This window comes from Trachypithecus francoisi, unplaced genomic scaffold (assembly GCF_009764315.1).
Source record: "Trachypithecus francoisi isolate TF-2019V2 unplaced genomic scaffold, Tfra_2.0 Lachesis_group7, whole genome shotgun sequence".
Classification (NCBI taxonomy): Eukaryota; Metazoa; Chordata; class Mammalia; order Primates; family Cercopithecidae; genus Trachypithecus; species Trachypithecus francoisi.
In genome coordinates this window covers 77720812-77737407 of record NW_022681472.1, presented here as the reverse complement: position 1 = coordinate 77737407, position 16596 = coordinate 77720812, and the positions used below count along the sequence as shown (strand labels likewise).

At 46.8% G+C, this 16596-nt stretch overlaps 2 protein-coding genes across 4 annotated transcripts in view; one reads left to right on the top strand and one right to left on the bottom strand.

Moving 5' to 3' along the window:
• ZHX2 (zinc fingers and homeoboxes 2) overlaps positions 1-16596 on the bottom strand; it is a 191035-nt gene that overhangs the window by 143554 nt on the left and 30885 nt on the right. The gene's annotated exons all lie outside the window — the stretch shown is intronic.
• Positions 4555-16596, top strand: part of LOC117079076 — a 42090-nt gene continuing 30048 nt past the window's right edge. The window contains exon 1 of the mRNA XM_033202698.1: positions 4555-4640. Within this exon, the coding sequence (XP_033058589.1) occupies positions 4555-4640 (86 nt within the window). The remainder of the gene's footprint in view (positions 4641-16596) is intronic.

Sequence of the window (16596 nt, the reverse complement as noted above, 5' to 3'; positions counted from 1 at the left end):
CTCTGCCTAGGAACCTTATTCAACCTAAAACTCTTAACTCTTGGTTAATTTTTCTTTTCTGTGGACTTATAAAATTAAACCTACATTAAGAGTCAGAAGAATCTGAATTCTACTGTCATAGAAGAGTAAAAATGGCTATGACCCTGCACGTGTAACAGTCTCTCTGAGTTCCATCTTTCTTGCCTGAAAAATGAAGAAGTTGGACCTGAACACATCCCAAACACATTCCAGAAGCTTCCACCTTTTCAAAGACAATGGCCCCCTACACACAGACCTTTTGGTTAGAGCAGTGCCGTGCGCTGTGAACAAGCGAACACCCTAGCACCGCCCCCAAGCTGCACCTCTATTAGCTCCGTGTCAGGATTTGGATGGTGTCTACACTGCCTGGCGCCTCAGCAACCTCAAAGGGCTGACCCAGACCCTTTCATAAAAAGAAGATTCTAACTGGTATAAACCTCAGCTCTGTAAGGAAGGAAAATGAACTGCAAGCTCTGCTGAAAAACTAGGACAAGTTTCTCTTTAGCAAGTCTCCAGATACTGCTCTGACAATCACTGGGTATCACGAGCCTTAAAACATGCCCCCGCCTGGTGCAGTGTCTCCTGATTAAACTGGCTGCCAGGTTGAGGGCATGGCAGGCAGAAGTGGCAAATTTCAAAACCACACAATTACTAGTAGTTTGGGAAAAACCGTTGGAAACACCATGCCAATCATTTAATTCATTTTCCAAGCTCTTTTTAAATGCAAAATATGCTAATATGTTGTTGGAGTGTCCAGCATGGAACCTGCTAAACCCAGGGCTGGTGGGAATGGAGCACGGCGAGAATAATGGCCCATTTTCCCTCTAGTGAAGAAAATAGGGCCGATGCCACTAGGCTCAAGTGTTTCTTTGTACTCCCTTCAGCTGCAGAAGGTGTGATCACCCTTAGAGTCACAGATTCAGGAATAATGGGCTTCTTTTCTGCGCAGAGCCCAAGTCCTGCTCCTGGTAAGTGAGATGTATCCTTGAGTTGTCTGTTAACTCCTCCTGGGGAGCAGGGGGTAATGAAGGAGGAAATAAAGAGAGGAAGAGAGGGTAATTTATGGCTTGATGGAATACATTAATTTAGGTCCAAAGGGGTTGGTGCAGTGTGGTTTCTGACAGATGACATAGTCCTGCTTTTTGTAGCCCTCCATTTCACTTACCTGCATATGGAGAAGGATAAATTACAGACCAGGAGTCTCTCTTTGAGGTTTCAGGTGAATCAGCTTCCTTACCAAATATTATAGCCATTTTGCCAAAAACCATGCACTTCTTGCACCTATTTTATAATCCCTTTTTTTTTTTTTTTAAATGGAGTCTCATCCTTTTGCCCAGGCTGGAGTGCAGTGGTGCAATCTCGGCTCACTGCAACCTCCGCCTCCCGAGTTCAAGTGATTCTCCTGCCTCAGCCTCCTGAGTAGCTGGGATTACAGGCATGCATCACCACGCCCTGCTAATTTTGTCTTTTTAGTAGAGACAGGGTTTCTCCATGTTGATCAGGCTGGTCTCGAACTTCCAACCTCAGGTGATCTGCCCGCCTTGGCCTCCCAAAGTGCTGGGATTACAGGCGTGAGTCCCTGCGCCTGGCCTTAACCCATTTTATTCTACAACTAAAAGCTGCAGCTCCCTGTTATTTAATAAGCACATACTACTGGGTACTATTTTGTATACCCAGTACTGAACTAATCTTGGTGGTGAGTGTATAACACAGGAGTACATGTACATCTAGGCCTTTGTAGCCATTATTAACCCATTTATGCCAGAGATAGCAATTTTTTTGAACTCTTGCATTAGTGAAAAATCAGACCTTGGCGATGACCTTGAGCAGTAGGATCTAAATCACTCCACATACTTAGCGTTCCAATAATGGAACACCAGGCATAAGTTGGTCAATTGAGCATATTCCCAGGACAACTAAATGCTTAACCATAACTATATACCTTGATTGCTGGGGGAGAGACACACATCCAGGTAAAAAGGAAGTGAGGTATGCACAAAAGAGGGGGAAAGCCGGACTGCAATCTACCAAGTCTCTCAAGGCTTGCCAACTGGTGACTGCGGCTGAATTTAGCACTTGGACAAGTTTTCTTTGACCTGTTCAATGTTTTTTTTTTTTTGGTTTTCTTTTGAGACAGAGTCTCACTCTGTCACCCAGGCTGGAGTGCAATGGTGCGATCTTGGCTCGCTGCAAACCTCCACCTCCCCAGTTCAAGTGATTCTCCTGTCTCAGCCTCCCGAGTGGCTGGGATTATAGGTATCCACCACCATGCCCAGCTAATTTTTGTATTTTTAGTAGAGACAGTGTTTTACCATGTTGGTCAGGTTGATCTGAACTCCTGACCTCAGGTGATCCACCTGCCTCAGCCAATGGTTTAAACATTTTGAACATGTCTCATGGAAATCAAGATTTCCATCTTTTCTTGAAAAAAATAAAAAGGGACTATCTGGCATCACTGAGCCCACATTACTGCATGGAAACAATCAGCCAGGGCTCAGTGGCAATCGTCCCTTTTGGACTAGATGTGGGCTCTCTAATTTGCCAAAGTCAACACCACTCCCTATTACTTACCCCTGGCTAGGCTCACTCATGCCATTGATGTACCTGGCCCTTGTATGCATTTGATTTTGCCTGCCTGGCCTAGGATAGGCTTCTTACCTTGCAGATGAGGAATCTGAGGACTAGAGAGAGAGAAGACAAGTACAGTTCTCTCTGTTGGACATCTGGGTTTGTGTAATTTTTATTATATCACAGTGTGTGTCATCAAGGGCAACCTGCGGGGTACAGGGCACATTAAACACAGGAGGACCATCATAACTACCTGATGAGTAGATGAGCGAATGAATGAATAGATGGACAAGTCCAGGCCATAGATGCTGTAGGGTATGGAGGGGCTTGTGATGGGCAGGAGGCCTGGGGGAAAAGGGTGGAATAAGAGCAGGCCCAAAAGAGCTCAGGAAAGAAGTGGAGGGTTCTTGGCTTACTCTAGGACCTGAAGCTCCATTTATTCAGTGTTGCTTATTCGTGATTTTTAAGATGTATTTTTATTGTAAAGTAGAATAAAGACACAGAAAAGCACATAATGCATAAAATAGAGATTCCAAGCAGGGCCTCTCAGAGTGCCAGAGACCCGAGGACAGGGGATGTGAATAGGAGAGCTTCTTGGATTGGATCTCTCATTCATGAAATGACATGAATTTAAACTTTTGACACAGTCCATGCAAGACATAACTGAATGAAGCAGTCTGAATTTGGGACAATACCACCTAGAGGATACCCTAAATAATATATCTTAAATATAAATCTTGTGATAAACTAGTCCACAGCACCATTCTATTGCATAGCACTTTAGATGTCAAAAGAGCCAGCTTGTTGATTTAAATATTTTACAAACCCACCATTTTTGTAATCTGGTTTCAATATTTTTTCATACCTTCATATGTCAGGAGACTAAAAATATAGACTAAAATATGGTGGCCAGGATCTCTCTTGACCTCAGAGAGGTCTGATCCCACGGCAGAGCTAGAAAACCAGGAATTGGAGGGAGGCGGTTTAAGTTCACTGAACAAGAACAGGGATGGGGTGTAGGAAGACAGGGCATTTCTAGCTCAGCCAAGGCAGCCAGAACAACCTGCATGCTTACCAAGTGCCAGGGATGTGCCGATGGTTGAGTATAACGATGACCAAGCCCCAGCCATAAGGGAGTCATGACCCAGCCAGGCAGCCAGGCACTAAGCCAGCTATAAAACAACGTGACAAGTACTGCGACAATGGGGCACAGAAGGTGTGGGGGTCATCGGGGAAGAATGTGCATGTGCTTGAGGATATACCAACAGGCAGATGGTGTGACTGGAGGTGCAGCAGGCGGAATAGTGCCGTCACCCTCAAAAGATGTCCACATTCGAATCCCCAAAACTTGCAGTTATGTTCCCTTACATGGCAGAAAGGACTGCAGATGAGATTAGTTTCAAGATCTTGAGATGGGGAGATTATCCTGGCTTAACCAGGTAGGCTCAATGTAATCATGAGGATCTTTATGAGTGAAGGAGCCAGGCAGGAGAGTCAATGTTGGAATAATGTGGCTGTAGAAAGACTCAACTGATCACTGCCGGCTTTGAAGATGGACAGGGGCTGTAAATCAAAGAACATGGGCAGCCTCTGGAAACTGGAAAAGGCAAGAAAATGATTCTCCCTCTGACCCCCAGGAGGAACAACCCTGCCAACACTCTAATTTTAGCTCAGTGAGGTCCATTTTGGACTTTTAAACTCCAGAACTGTCAAATAACAAATTTCTGTTGTTTTCTATCATCAGTTTGTGGTCATTTGTCACAGCAGCCATAGAAAATTAATACCGGAGGAGAATCAGACCAAGAGATGGGGGACCTAGGGGACTGGCCCTATATTGCTACCAGTGATCCTCTTTGACCGTCGGTTTCTTTCTCTGAAAAATATGAGCACTGGGCTGGATGGTATCTAAGGTACCTTCCAGTTCTGACATTTTGTATTTTGATGGAAGAGGGGAAGAGCCACTGTACAATGGCTGACAACTTGTTGCGAGGGTTGACAGAGAACAGCACGTCCCGGAGCATGTTTGGTTGGAATTTCCATTCTATGGGCTACGGGTGAGGGTTCATTCGAAGAGATCTCTCCATGCAGCAAATCACTACTGAGCATTTCCTAGGCCCTGCATGTTCTAGGCACTTAGAGCCAATGGTGCATGGGACAGGCTCTGTCCTCTGTCCTCATGGAGCTGAGATCAGGGAGTCAGCCAATGCACAGGTGAACTTCTAAGCACACGAGCTAATTTCTGCCAGTCATTAATGCCAAAAAGAGAATGCGTCCTGGTGATGAGAAAGAGCAGGTTTCCACAGGGCAGACAAGGCCAGCCTCCTTGGGTCAGATCTGACTCAGGACTAAGTGATGAGATGAGACAGGCATGAAAGAAAATGGGAACGAAGTTTGAAAATATATTGAGCTCAACAAAATTAAACAGAATTATATGTGGGGGAGTTCTGAGGGTTTGAATGTCTGAATTGATTCATGTGTTCAATCGACACAGTGTTTTATTAAATCAGACCGTGTTCGAGGTACCAGGGATACAGTCCTGAACAAAACAGGAAAGTGCCCTATAGCGCAGAGCTTCGTTACTGTGTGGAAGACAGATTATGCAAAAGTCAACAGGTAAATATGAAATCAGGAGGTAAAAGTACTCTGAAGAAGAACTGAGCAGGATGAGTGGATAGAAGGTGTCAACAGTGGCCGTAACTGGTCTGGGAAGACCCCTCAGAGGTGTCCATATCTGAGCAGAGATCTAATATACATTAGATCAATATGCATTTCCCAAACTGAAATGACAAGGGAACCTCTTTGTGACAGAGCATCCTGCAGGACTGCTTCTGAGAACATGCTTTGAGAAACGTGGGCACAGAGACAGTCGGAGTAGAAAGTGAGATCTTCATACTCCCAAGACCCGGGTGCTCATGTTAGAATGGAGGCTCTGAATCTCACAAATGCAAAGTAAGACCTTTCATATAGGAGGCTTATCATCCACCCCCAACTGGGAGGTCTCTGCTTGACTTCAGGATTGGCAAAGCACTGCACAAACTCTCCCCAGCTGCCCTGGACTCACGCTGGTTCTGCAGGGTTCACGAAGATGGAGAGTACATTTAACCCATGGTTAGACGAGACGGCCTTTGCAGGCCTGAGCAGATGCTAGGTTTTCACATGTCAGAGAGAGCTGAGTATAAGAACAGGACTCCTTCTCCTAGGATGTTACATTGTTGTAAAGAACATGTGGCCAAGAGACAATGAGGAAGGTCCCCAATTCCAGGGATCTTTGCCCAAGATTTCCTTCTGTCTTGATAAAGGAATAAATTTGACACCCAAAGAGCAGACACAAGATCTGGGACCCAGACCAGGACACATGCTGTATTCATGGGAAGGACACGTCCTGAGAGAGTTACTAACACTCTCCCCAAGGAACTCATAGGGAATTTTACAGAAAACGAACCACCTGTCCCTGCAATGTCCTTTCCTGTCTAGAGGAGGCTGTCTGGACTTTCTCACAGCTGAAATCGGATGAGGTACATTATGTATTCAAGTCCTGTTGCAGCAAGCCTTCCAGCCTGCCACCCCGAGCCACCGCCTGCCCAGCTCCAGCAGAAACGCCTCTCTCGGGAGCAGTCTCCATTCACCATCCGCCAGGCCCAACACCACCAGGGGACCACTCCGATAGCCCAGGCACAGGCCTTACCTGGCAGGTGGTGATGTCGCTGGCTTCCCACTTTGCCCCCGGCAAGAAGTCAATGCAGAGACAGATGGGAACAGTCTACCCACTGAGAGCTGTCATCTTTTCCAGACCTCTGCTTCCCAGGAGTGGGGAGATGAGCACTGGACCAAACCCGGGAGCAGTCTCTCTGCTTGGGAGGCTCTCCTCACCTTCTTGTCACCAGTCATCTTTTCAGCTCAGTTACCACTTCCTCTGGGAAGCTGTCTCCATCAGGGCAAATCCTGCCATTTGGAGATTGTATAGCACATCAGGCCTCCTTTTATGAGCATGCCTCCTATGAGATGGCTTTGAGTCTGAGGTCTGCTACTCGCTGGTCCTTGAGCAAATCCCGTTTTCCCCTGGGCCTCAGGTTTTGAAGGGAGGGGGTTGATAAAATGCTCTCTCGGGTCCCTTTTGGTTCCAACCTCTGGAATTTCCCTTCCCAAAACAAGACCTGCCATCACAGCAGCAACCCAAGTGGAGGTCTTGACCTTCGGAAAATCCCCTTCCCTCGCTGGGCCTTTGTTCACTTAGCACTGAAATCATGGGGTAAGCTATGATACTGGTTTCCAAGCTTTTTAAGGCACGAAATTCATTTTTTCAAAATGCAATCTATTACCTAATAGCAGTAAGAGTAGAGCTGCTTTGCTTGACATAGGAGCGAGGGTCTGGAAGGCTCCTTTCTGTTGGGCCTCTGAAGCATCCTCTCTCAATACAGCTCCTAGAAGCACAGTTTTAAAGTCATACTAGGCTGGGCACAGTGGCTCATACCTGTAATCCCAGCACTTTGGGAGGCCAAGGCAGGTGGATCACCTGAAGTTAGGAGCTCAAGACCAACCTGGCCAACCTGGTGAAACCCCGTCTCTACTAAAAATACAAAAATTAGCCAGGCGTGGTGGTGCATGCCTGTAATCCCAGCTACTCGGGAGGCTGAGGCATGAGAATCACTTGAAACCAGGAGTTGGAGGTTGCAGGGAGCCGAGATGGCGCCACCGCACTCCAGCCTGGGTGACAGAGTGAGACTCCATCTCTAAATAAATAAATAAATAAAGTCATGCCTGTAGCATCACTGTGTGTCAAGTTCCAATGTCTACCCACTGTCACCTCACATCTGTGTGTTGCCTGCATCCTGTGGGGTCCAGGGACCTTCTTTTGAGAAGTGTCCAAAAGATAACAAAGGCTTGCGTGCTCCTTCTTTTTTTTTTTTTTTAAGTGTTTGATTTCAAATGAGGCTTCAAAGGACGTAAGATATGAAATTTATCCAGGCAGGAGGAGAGAAGCCAATAAATTAACCTATTTGCAAATCATTGCTATGGAAGCCAAAGCGCCAACAGTTCAAACAAAGGCCATAAGCTCTTACTATAGCTTAGCATACCCATAGAGGAGGCACAGATGCCCATGGAGCTGGCCCAGTCCCCAACAAGCCCCCGGGCACCTCCGTTGCATCCCATCCCAGTGCCCAGCAGAACTCTAGTTCCCGTCCATGCAGGGCTGGGCAGCAAGTCAGGAAGCCTGGCAGCTGGTTCCCAGGAGTTGCCAGAAGAGCCAAGGACACAAAGAGGGACTCCTGGTCCCTGCAGAACCAGCGCACCCTCCTCCAGAATCTAGAATTTGCGGGAACATTGCCCACCCCTCCCTGCTACCCAGGTGTGAATGGCTGTGTGGCTTTCCACAGCGACAGCTGCACACTCCTTCCTTTCTTCATTTCTGATGCCTCCTGAATCATCATCCTCTGCTGGGTAAGCACAACGTGCAGAGGTTTTCGGAGCAGGTGGAAACACCCCTGCTGCTTCCATGTCAGGGAGACATAAAAACACACTAAGAAACCTTCTGGCAGGAGGCTCAAGGCATGGGCCTGTGTGGGCACCTGGCCGTAGGCTTTGATTTGGAAGCCAGGGTGGCTGACCTTTTGGAACCAGAGTGACACCTTTTATATTTGGAGGCAGCTGATTTTTATTCTTATTTTTAAATTCTTATTTTTATTTTATTTATTCTTATTTCTAAAGCACTCATAAAACCATCTCTTGGAGTTGAAGCTTCCTTTAGTTTTCCTTCCATTCTTATTCAGCTTATAAAAATGCATAAAATCAGGAGTCATTCTGCCACCCCAAATGCATCCCTCTCTCAGCCCCGTCGTCTGGTGACAATTCTCCGTATCAATCCCAAGACAGCAGCTGAGCTTCCTGCACAATCCGGCATCTCCCCCATCCCCCGCTCCCGCTCCCTTGTCCTGTTCAGTCCTCTTGAATTTTAACTGTCAACTCTCCAGTGACAGACACAGCAAGCCTGAAGGGGAGGGAGGCGGGTGCTATTTATAATTCGGCGGCGTTCACCCTCAGAACACGGCCATTTTTTCCAGGCCGCCTGCCAGAGGCCCACATTCCCCAGGCTCTATATATGGGTTTCTCCGCAGGCCCCTGTGGCCATCTCCTCGCCTCTGAGGGGCCCAAGGCAGCCTGGCCAGTCAGAAAGGCAGGGCCAGCTCTGCTCCTCCTTGACCTGCGAGGAGGCCACAGCCAGCCCCACAGCCTGGACTTCCTCTGGAACAGAGGGCAAGAGTCAGGGACCCTGGGGGTACTGGTCTGACAGGGACTGGAGAGCAGCCGGCTATTCCCCCTGGGTTTGAGTAAGAATGGCAAGGAAAAAAACTGTATTCTTGCTATCAAACATTAGATCACCCCTTCTTTTTGCCAAGTGGTTTTCAATTGTTTCCATCGTGATGTGACTGAGGGCCACGGCAGTCTCGCCAACCCCTGAAAGCTCTGAAAGCTGGATTTATGGACGCCCTTAGCTAGGCAGATGGGAGGGGAGGCCTGGAGAGGGTGGGCAGGCCAGCCAAGGCGAGGGCGTGGGGCTTTGGCCAAGCGGATATTTTCTGTAGGCTCTCAGCTTTGATTAGCATATATTAAGGATACAGGAGAGAAAGGTGTCCGGCCTCTTGTGGGTATTTGGATGTAACCACTTCACTGCCTTCTGGAAGCCAAGCCTGGAGGCAAAGGAAGGGCCTGACCCAGTGGAGTGCCCAGTCTGGGCTTTCCTCAACTTTGTCCTTTCTTTTTTTTTTTTTTTTTTTTGGGACGGAGTCTCACTCTGTCGCCCAGGCTGGAGTGCAGTGGTGTGATCTCGGCTCACTGTAAGCTCCACCTCCCAGGTTCACGCCATTCTCCTGCCTCAGCCTCCCGAGCAGCTGGGAGTACAGGCTCCTGCCACCACGCCCGGCTAATTTTTTTGCATTTTTAATAGAGACGGTGTTTCACTGTGTTAGCCAGGATCGTCTTGATCTCCTGACCTCATGATCCGCCCGCCTTGGCCTCCCAAAGTGCTTGGATTACAGGCGTGAGCCACTGCGCCCGGCCAACTTTGTCCTTTCTATGCCAATGCCTGTGGGGCCAGGCTGAGGCCAAAAATGAGCTAGGATCCCCATGGAGCAGGACACCCCCTCCAATTTCATGCGGGCAATTCTACTTTGGTTTCTTGGATAGTGCCTGGAAAATCTCCTTAGGAACTGACTGCAGTGGATGCAGATGTGTCCTGGTCTGACCACTCAAACACCAAGAGCACTCTTGTTCCCAGGTCTCTGCTCATCTTTCTCTCCTCCTTTCAAACCAAGTTCAAGGCCTTCTTCTAAAAAGCCTTCTGGGTATCTCTTCCTGAGGAGGGAGAGCATCTAGTACGAGCATGTATGCTGGGAGTAACAGTCTGGACTGCTGGCGTGCTTACTCTATGCCATGCAATTAGCACGGAGCATCCCATAAGGCCCCCGTGGGAGAGTGCCATTCTGTAGGTGAGGAAACAGAGGTGCAGAGTGATCAGGCAGCCTGCACAAGGTGACCTCGTGGGTAGGTAGCAGATCCCAGTCTCACTCCCAGCCTCCCTGCTGCAGGCACTGGTTCCTCTCAGTTGCTTGGGGTCTTCATCATTACTTTGGGTCCAACCACTGTCTTCTCATGCATTGGCCTCCCGTCTGTCCTTCAAGAAGGCCTTAAACTCCTTGCAGGTGGAGGCTGCTTCTTAATGCCTTCCCTCTTCCTTCTCTTCTCCCCTGAGCATCTAGAACAAACTAGACCCACAAAAAATCTCCACTCCTGCTGTAGTCCTATGGCTAAGGACATGGCTACCTGTGAGCTTGCTTCTGCCTGAGATGGGTTCCTGATTCTCTCCTTTGGCTTCGTGGCCTCTGCGTCCCCCCGAGCAGCCGCTGTCTTCCATCTGTGGAGGTCCCAGCCATCCCTACAGTTACTCGTTTGCCTGTGACAAATATGGGACTGGAGCTTCAGCAGGGGAAAGCAGCAGCAGGAGTTGATCAATTCCTAAGCAACAAAGATCCTGTTTTCATGCAAACGTCCTCGGCATTAAAACAAAAACAAATTCCTCACGGGGCGCGTCCTGGATGCCAAGTTTCATCGTAAGACACATTTTTAAAGCAAGGTTTTGTGCCTGTGTGAGAGACTAACAGGGAATGTGGGAGAGCCCCGGGCCAAGTGCTGTCTCCATATAGATCCACCCTCATTTAGACCTCCTGGCCACCCCTCAAGCTAGCCACAGTCAGAGCCTGATCTGAGGGGCAAGAAACCAGGCAGAGAGGGAGGAGGGAGCAGGTCCAGCATCGACCATATCTCAAATGGCAGCAAAGGGAGGTGACTGGGTTTGATTGAGGCTGTGCTGTGTCCAACACAGACCTGGGGATGAAACGTGGTCATATTCGCCTTGCAGACATGAGGATACGATTGTGAACATTTCAGATGACTATGGGCAAAATAGTCATCTGAAATGTTCACAGGCCATCTAGCCTCCAGCTGGCTCCTGCAGCTTTGTCTTGTAGGATTATGGGTGTCCAAAGGCAGCATACTTGATGGGTTGGGGCAGGGCCACACAGTTCACTTCTGGCAAGAGGCAGTAATCCCAGGACTGTGGTATTTTAGAGCTGCAAGATCATCTGGCACTGTCCCCTTACTGCTGATGCCTTGCCCAAGGTTCATAGTGCAGCCAAGACTTCAGTTTGAACCTCTTCCTTCCGGGCCCTCTGAAACCCTCTTTGTAGCCCGCTTTTCCCATGCTGAGGAGGTAGTCCCTGGCTTCTGCATGTGCCCAGCAGTGCCTTGTGGGCCTGGGATTGGGTGATACAAACAGCTGGTTGCAGCCTCCTCAAGCTGGCCTGGGAAGCTCCCCAATGCCTCTTCCTAGTGCCTCAAACGGCAACTGATCCTGAGTGGGCAAAGGTCTGGTGCTGGGCACAGTGAGTGGGCAGGTGGGGCAGGATAAAAGGGCCTCTAAAGGGGACTTGTGGGCGCTAAGAGTGATAAGAATCAGCTAAGGAGGGTGTGGTAAGCACGTGGGCATTGTGTGCAGAAGACCTGGGCTGGAATCTAACACTGCGAATACTCCCCAGGATCCGTGTTCCTCTCTTTAGCCCAGGCATGCAGTTACACTACATTTTCCAACCTTCCTTGCAGTTAGCTATGATCATGTGACTGCATTCTGGCCAGTGGAATGTGTGTGGAAGTGATGTGGGCCAATTCCAGGCCTGACCTATAAAAATCCCCCACTTTTTGTTCTCTCTCTTTCTCCAGCCACCATCTGCATGCAGAGCTCCCAGGACTCGAAGGAGAAAGAGCCCCCAGAGGAAAGGAGCCTGGGTCCCGGAATCACTGTGTAGAATACTGCCTGCCAAACATACACCCTGAATTGTTATGGCAATAACAAATAAACTCTTAATGTGTTAAGCCATTTAAATTCTGGGGTTGTTACAGCTGTTAGCCCAGTCTGACTAACATAGCCTCTTAATAGGCTTTGGATAAGTTTCTTAGCCTCCCTGAGCTTCAGTTTCCTCATCTCTAAAATGAGAATTAGAAAAACCTTTCTGAGAATGACTGAGCTAATATTTGTAAAGCTCCTACAACCAAGGCTGCATACGACTTTTGTGAGCCCTTGGCACTTTGATTTTGTAGGTGCCTTCTTCTATTCAAAAAAAAAAAAGAATAACTAAATAAAAATGAGGCTTTACAACTGTATCAGTATAAAGATGGATATAAGACAGATTCATTATTGAGACTCGTTTGAACCCAGGAGGCGGAAGTTGCAGTGAGCCGAGATAGCTCCACTGCACTCCAGCCTGGCAACAGAGCAAGACTCTGTCTCAAAAACAAACAAACAAACAAACAAAAGACAGATTCATTATTATGTTTTGGAGCCCTTGAGACTTCAGTTCCAGACCACTGCAATAAAGCAAGTATCACAATAAAGTGAGTCACATGAATTTTTTAATTTTCTAGTGCAATAAGTTATGTTTACACTGTACTATAGTCTAATAAGCAACAGTAGTATACATAAGAAAAGCACACCCTTCATTTAAAATACTTCACTGTTAAAAAATGCTAATAGTAATCTGCCCCTTTAGCCTTTTGATGGTGGAAGATCTTGCCCTAATGGTGATGGCTGCTAACGGATCAGAGTGGTGGTTGCTGAAGGGTGGAGTGGCTATGGCAATTTCCATTTTTTTGTTTTTTTTGTTTTTTTTTGTTTTGAGATGGAGTCTTGCTCTGTCGCCCAGGCTGGAGTGCGGTAGCGTGACCTCAGCTCACTGCAACCTCCGCTTCCCGGGTTCGAGTGATTTTCCTGCCTCAGCCTCCCTAGTAGCTGGGACTGCAGGTGTGCGCCACCACACCTGGTTAATTTGTGTATTTTCAGTAGAGACGGGGTTTCACCAGGCTGGTCTTGAACACCTAACCTCAGGTGTTCCGCCCACCTCAGCTTCCTGAAGTGCTGGGATTACAGGCATGAGCCACCACGCCCAGCCGGCAATTTTTAAAAATAAGACGACAATGAAGTTTGCTGCATTGATTGACTCTTTCACAAAAGCTTTCTCGGTAGCATGCGATGCTGTTTGATAGCATCTTACCCACAGTAGAACTTCTTTCAAAATTGGAGTCAATCCTCTTAAATCCTGCGGCTGTTTTATCAACTAAGTTTAAGTCATAGTCTAAATCCTTTGTTGTCATTTCAATAACGTTCACAACCATCTTCACCTTCACCAGGAGTGGATTCCATCTCAAGAAACCACTTTCTTTGCTCATTCATAAGGAGCAAATCTTCATCTGTTCAACTTTATCATGAGATTGCAGCAGTTCATTCACATCTTCAGACTCCACTTCTAATTCTAGTTCTCTTGCTATAAAACACAGTATCTGTGAAGCGTGATACAGCGAAGTGCAATAAAATGAGGTATGCCTGTATTTATTATTTTTATATTTGATTTTATATTCATTGTTATTATATTCACTTTTTTCCTTCTGATTTTAAGAGCAATAAAAATGAGCATTTTTTGGGCCCCTCAAAGTATCACAGACTCTGGGCACTGTGCCTATTGAACCTAGCGGAGAAGCCAACCCTGCCCACTGTAGTGTCTGGCCCATGGTGCATACAATAAATGGGAACTATTAAGAGACATGTATAAAAATAATAACAGAAAGACAGGTGTGAAACAGCAACAAATGATTATGAAGCCCGTTTCATATACCTCATTTCCTCCAACCCTCACATCCACTGTATAAGATGCTTATCATCTATATTTTCTGATGGAAAAATGAGACTCAAGGAGATTCAGTTGTAGGCTCAAGAAAGGCAGGAACATCTAATACTCAGTGCCTATGTTGGGCACAATGCTCGATACCTGTCTTACTTTATCACTGCTAATTTTCCCAGATCCAGGATGAGGTAGGGGTTATGTTTTTATCCCCATTTATGATTAAAAAAACAAATTGATGCCAGGGACCAGTGGCTGAGCTGAGAACTAAATACACTTCTACTGGGTACCCCATCTAATGCTAGCTCTACCACCTGGTCTTTCCATTTATCAATAGCTGTGTCAGGAGAATTGAGAGATGGCAGTGTCTACAGAGGGTGTCAGACACCCCAACACCTCCTTTCATGGGCTAGAGAAGAACCTGCTCAGGGCTGAAATCCAAGCACATCATGCCAGATTCAACGTGTGCTTTCTCATTCTCCACCCAAATGTACTCCTTAGAAGGTTTAATTATAGTGACTTCTATTTTCTTGTAAATAATCACATCTGTCATAACTGAGCTAAGTAATCCAAGGCTCCAGGTTGGCAGTCTTGGTGGCCTGAGCCAATGTGTCAATTATGCCAAGTAGGCTGTGAGCAAAAGTTGCGTGAAATGGAAGAGAGAAAAATAATCACAGTCATATAGATGGTGAGGACCAATATGTGCTTTTGCACAACAGTAATATCAACACGAACTCGTAAATGTGGCCAGTGGGTGTCAACCCTTCAGCAACCCAACAGTGAAACAGATGCAGCCAGCCAGTTCCCAGAGAATAAAAACAACCTTTTTAGTAGAGAGCCAGTCCTAGCAACTGGCTTCTTTAATATTTTTTTGAGTCTAAGTAGATACCCCCAGGAAGCTGCCTTGGCTCTTCATGACCTGTTGCCTCTGGGAGTTGCAAGGGCTATATTCAGAGTGCAGCTGTTCAGCCAGCATAGATTAGCAGTGCGAACTTTGGGTCTGGATTGGGGTTCTAGTCTTCTCTCTCTGTGAAATTTATCAGTAGTATGACTAAGCAAATCATTTAGCCTTCACCAATTCATCTCAGCTTTCTCATCTATAAAATGGGGACAAGAATGTCTACCGCCCAGAATCCTTGGAGGACTGAATGACGTAATGACTGTATGTGATAGTCTGTTGGAGAGAATAAGCACTACCTAAATGCCAATCATCATCATAATTAGCAGATTAGCACATACAGGTTAAGCATCCCTAATAAAAAAAATCTGACATTCAAAATGCTTTAAAATCCAAAACTTTTGAGCACCGACATGATGCTCTAAGGAAATCCTGATTGGAGCATTTCGTATTTTGGATTTTTGGTTTAGAAATGCTCAACTGGTATGTATTCAGCAAATATCCCAAAATTTAAAAAAAAATCAAATTCTGAAACACTTCTGGTCCCAACCATGTTGGATAAAAGATATTCAACCTGTACTGAGTCCTATTTTCAATCCATGGGATACCTTCTTTCTCTACTCAAATAACAGCAAATGGTCATGCTCTGCGTCAGAGGGGATAAGACATGGCATCTACTCGGCGACTTCTTTCATGGGAGGTGTCTGAAAGTCATCATGCCAGTCGAGCTCTGAAAGTCTTTGTGTCTGATGGGAGGGTATAACGGAGGTGCATCTTTCAGGTCACAACACAGGAAACTGAAAGGCGGCTCTGATGCATTCCCAGACACCCATGGGAAATGGACACATGCTCTTGGCTATGGCTTTCAGAGTGACCTTGGGCACATTAGCTCATCTTTCTTGCTTCAGTTTCCTCAACTGTAAAATGAGGGTAGTAACAGTACCTACTTCTTCTTCTTCTTCTTTTTTTTTTTGAGACGGAGTTTCACTCTTTTTGCCCAGGCTGGAGTACAGTGGTGCGATCTCAGCTCACCGCAACCTCTGCCTCCCAGGTTCAAGTGATTCTCCTGCCTCAGCCTCCCAAGTAGCTGGGATTACAGGCATGTGCCGCCATGTCTGGCTAACTTTTGTATTTTTAGTAGAGATGGGGTTTCTCCATGTTGGTCAGGCTGGTCTTGAACTCCTGACCTCAGGTGATCCACCTGCCTCAGCCTCCCAAAGTGCTGGGATTACAGGTGCGAGCCACCACATCTGGCCCAGAACCTGCTTCTTAGAGTAGTGGTAAGGAATACTTAAACTGCCACACATCACCAGCTTACAACAGGGCCAGGCACATGGGAAGCAATCAGTTGGTATCAGTATTTACTATGACTTATGTCACCACCATGTCACCGGTCAATGGCCTTCCTTCCTTCCTCCAGGATTTACTAACATACGTGTTTAATGCATTAGCCTCTTTCAGGTTTTCCACATTAAACCTCTTCCTAGGAAGGAAATATTGTAGTCAACACAGAAGATCTGGCAGCAAAGCACAGTGTTAAGAGCTCCAGGATCTATATCTGAATCTTCAAGAGAGGCCCAGAGTCACTTCCTTCAAAGGAAGTACATTTCTGGAGCAGAGACGTGGGAGAAAGGGTTCTGGACCAAGAATCAGGGGACCCAAACCCCAGCTCCGTGCCATTTTTCCCACTCTGTGGCCTTGGGCAAGTTGCTTCGCTACTCCGGGTATGAATTTTCTCAGTTATAAAATAAACGGGGCTTTTGGCAATGTATCTCAGTGTATTCACGTAAAGAAAGGGATGGTAAGGACAACTATCACAGAGTTGCTACGGGATGTGAACCACATAACACATCACTCACTGAAAGGCATGAGGTCCTGACCATCGCCCAT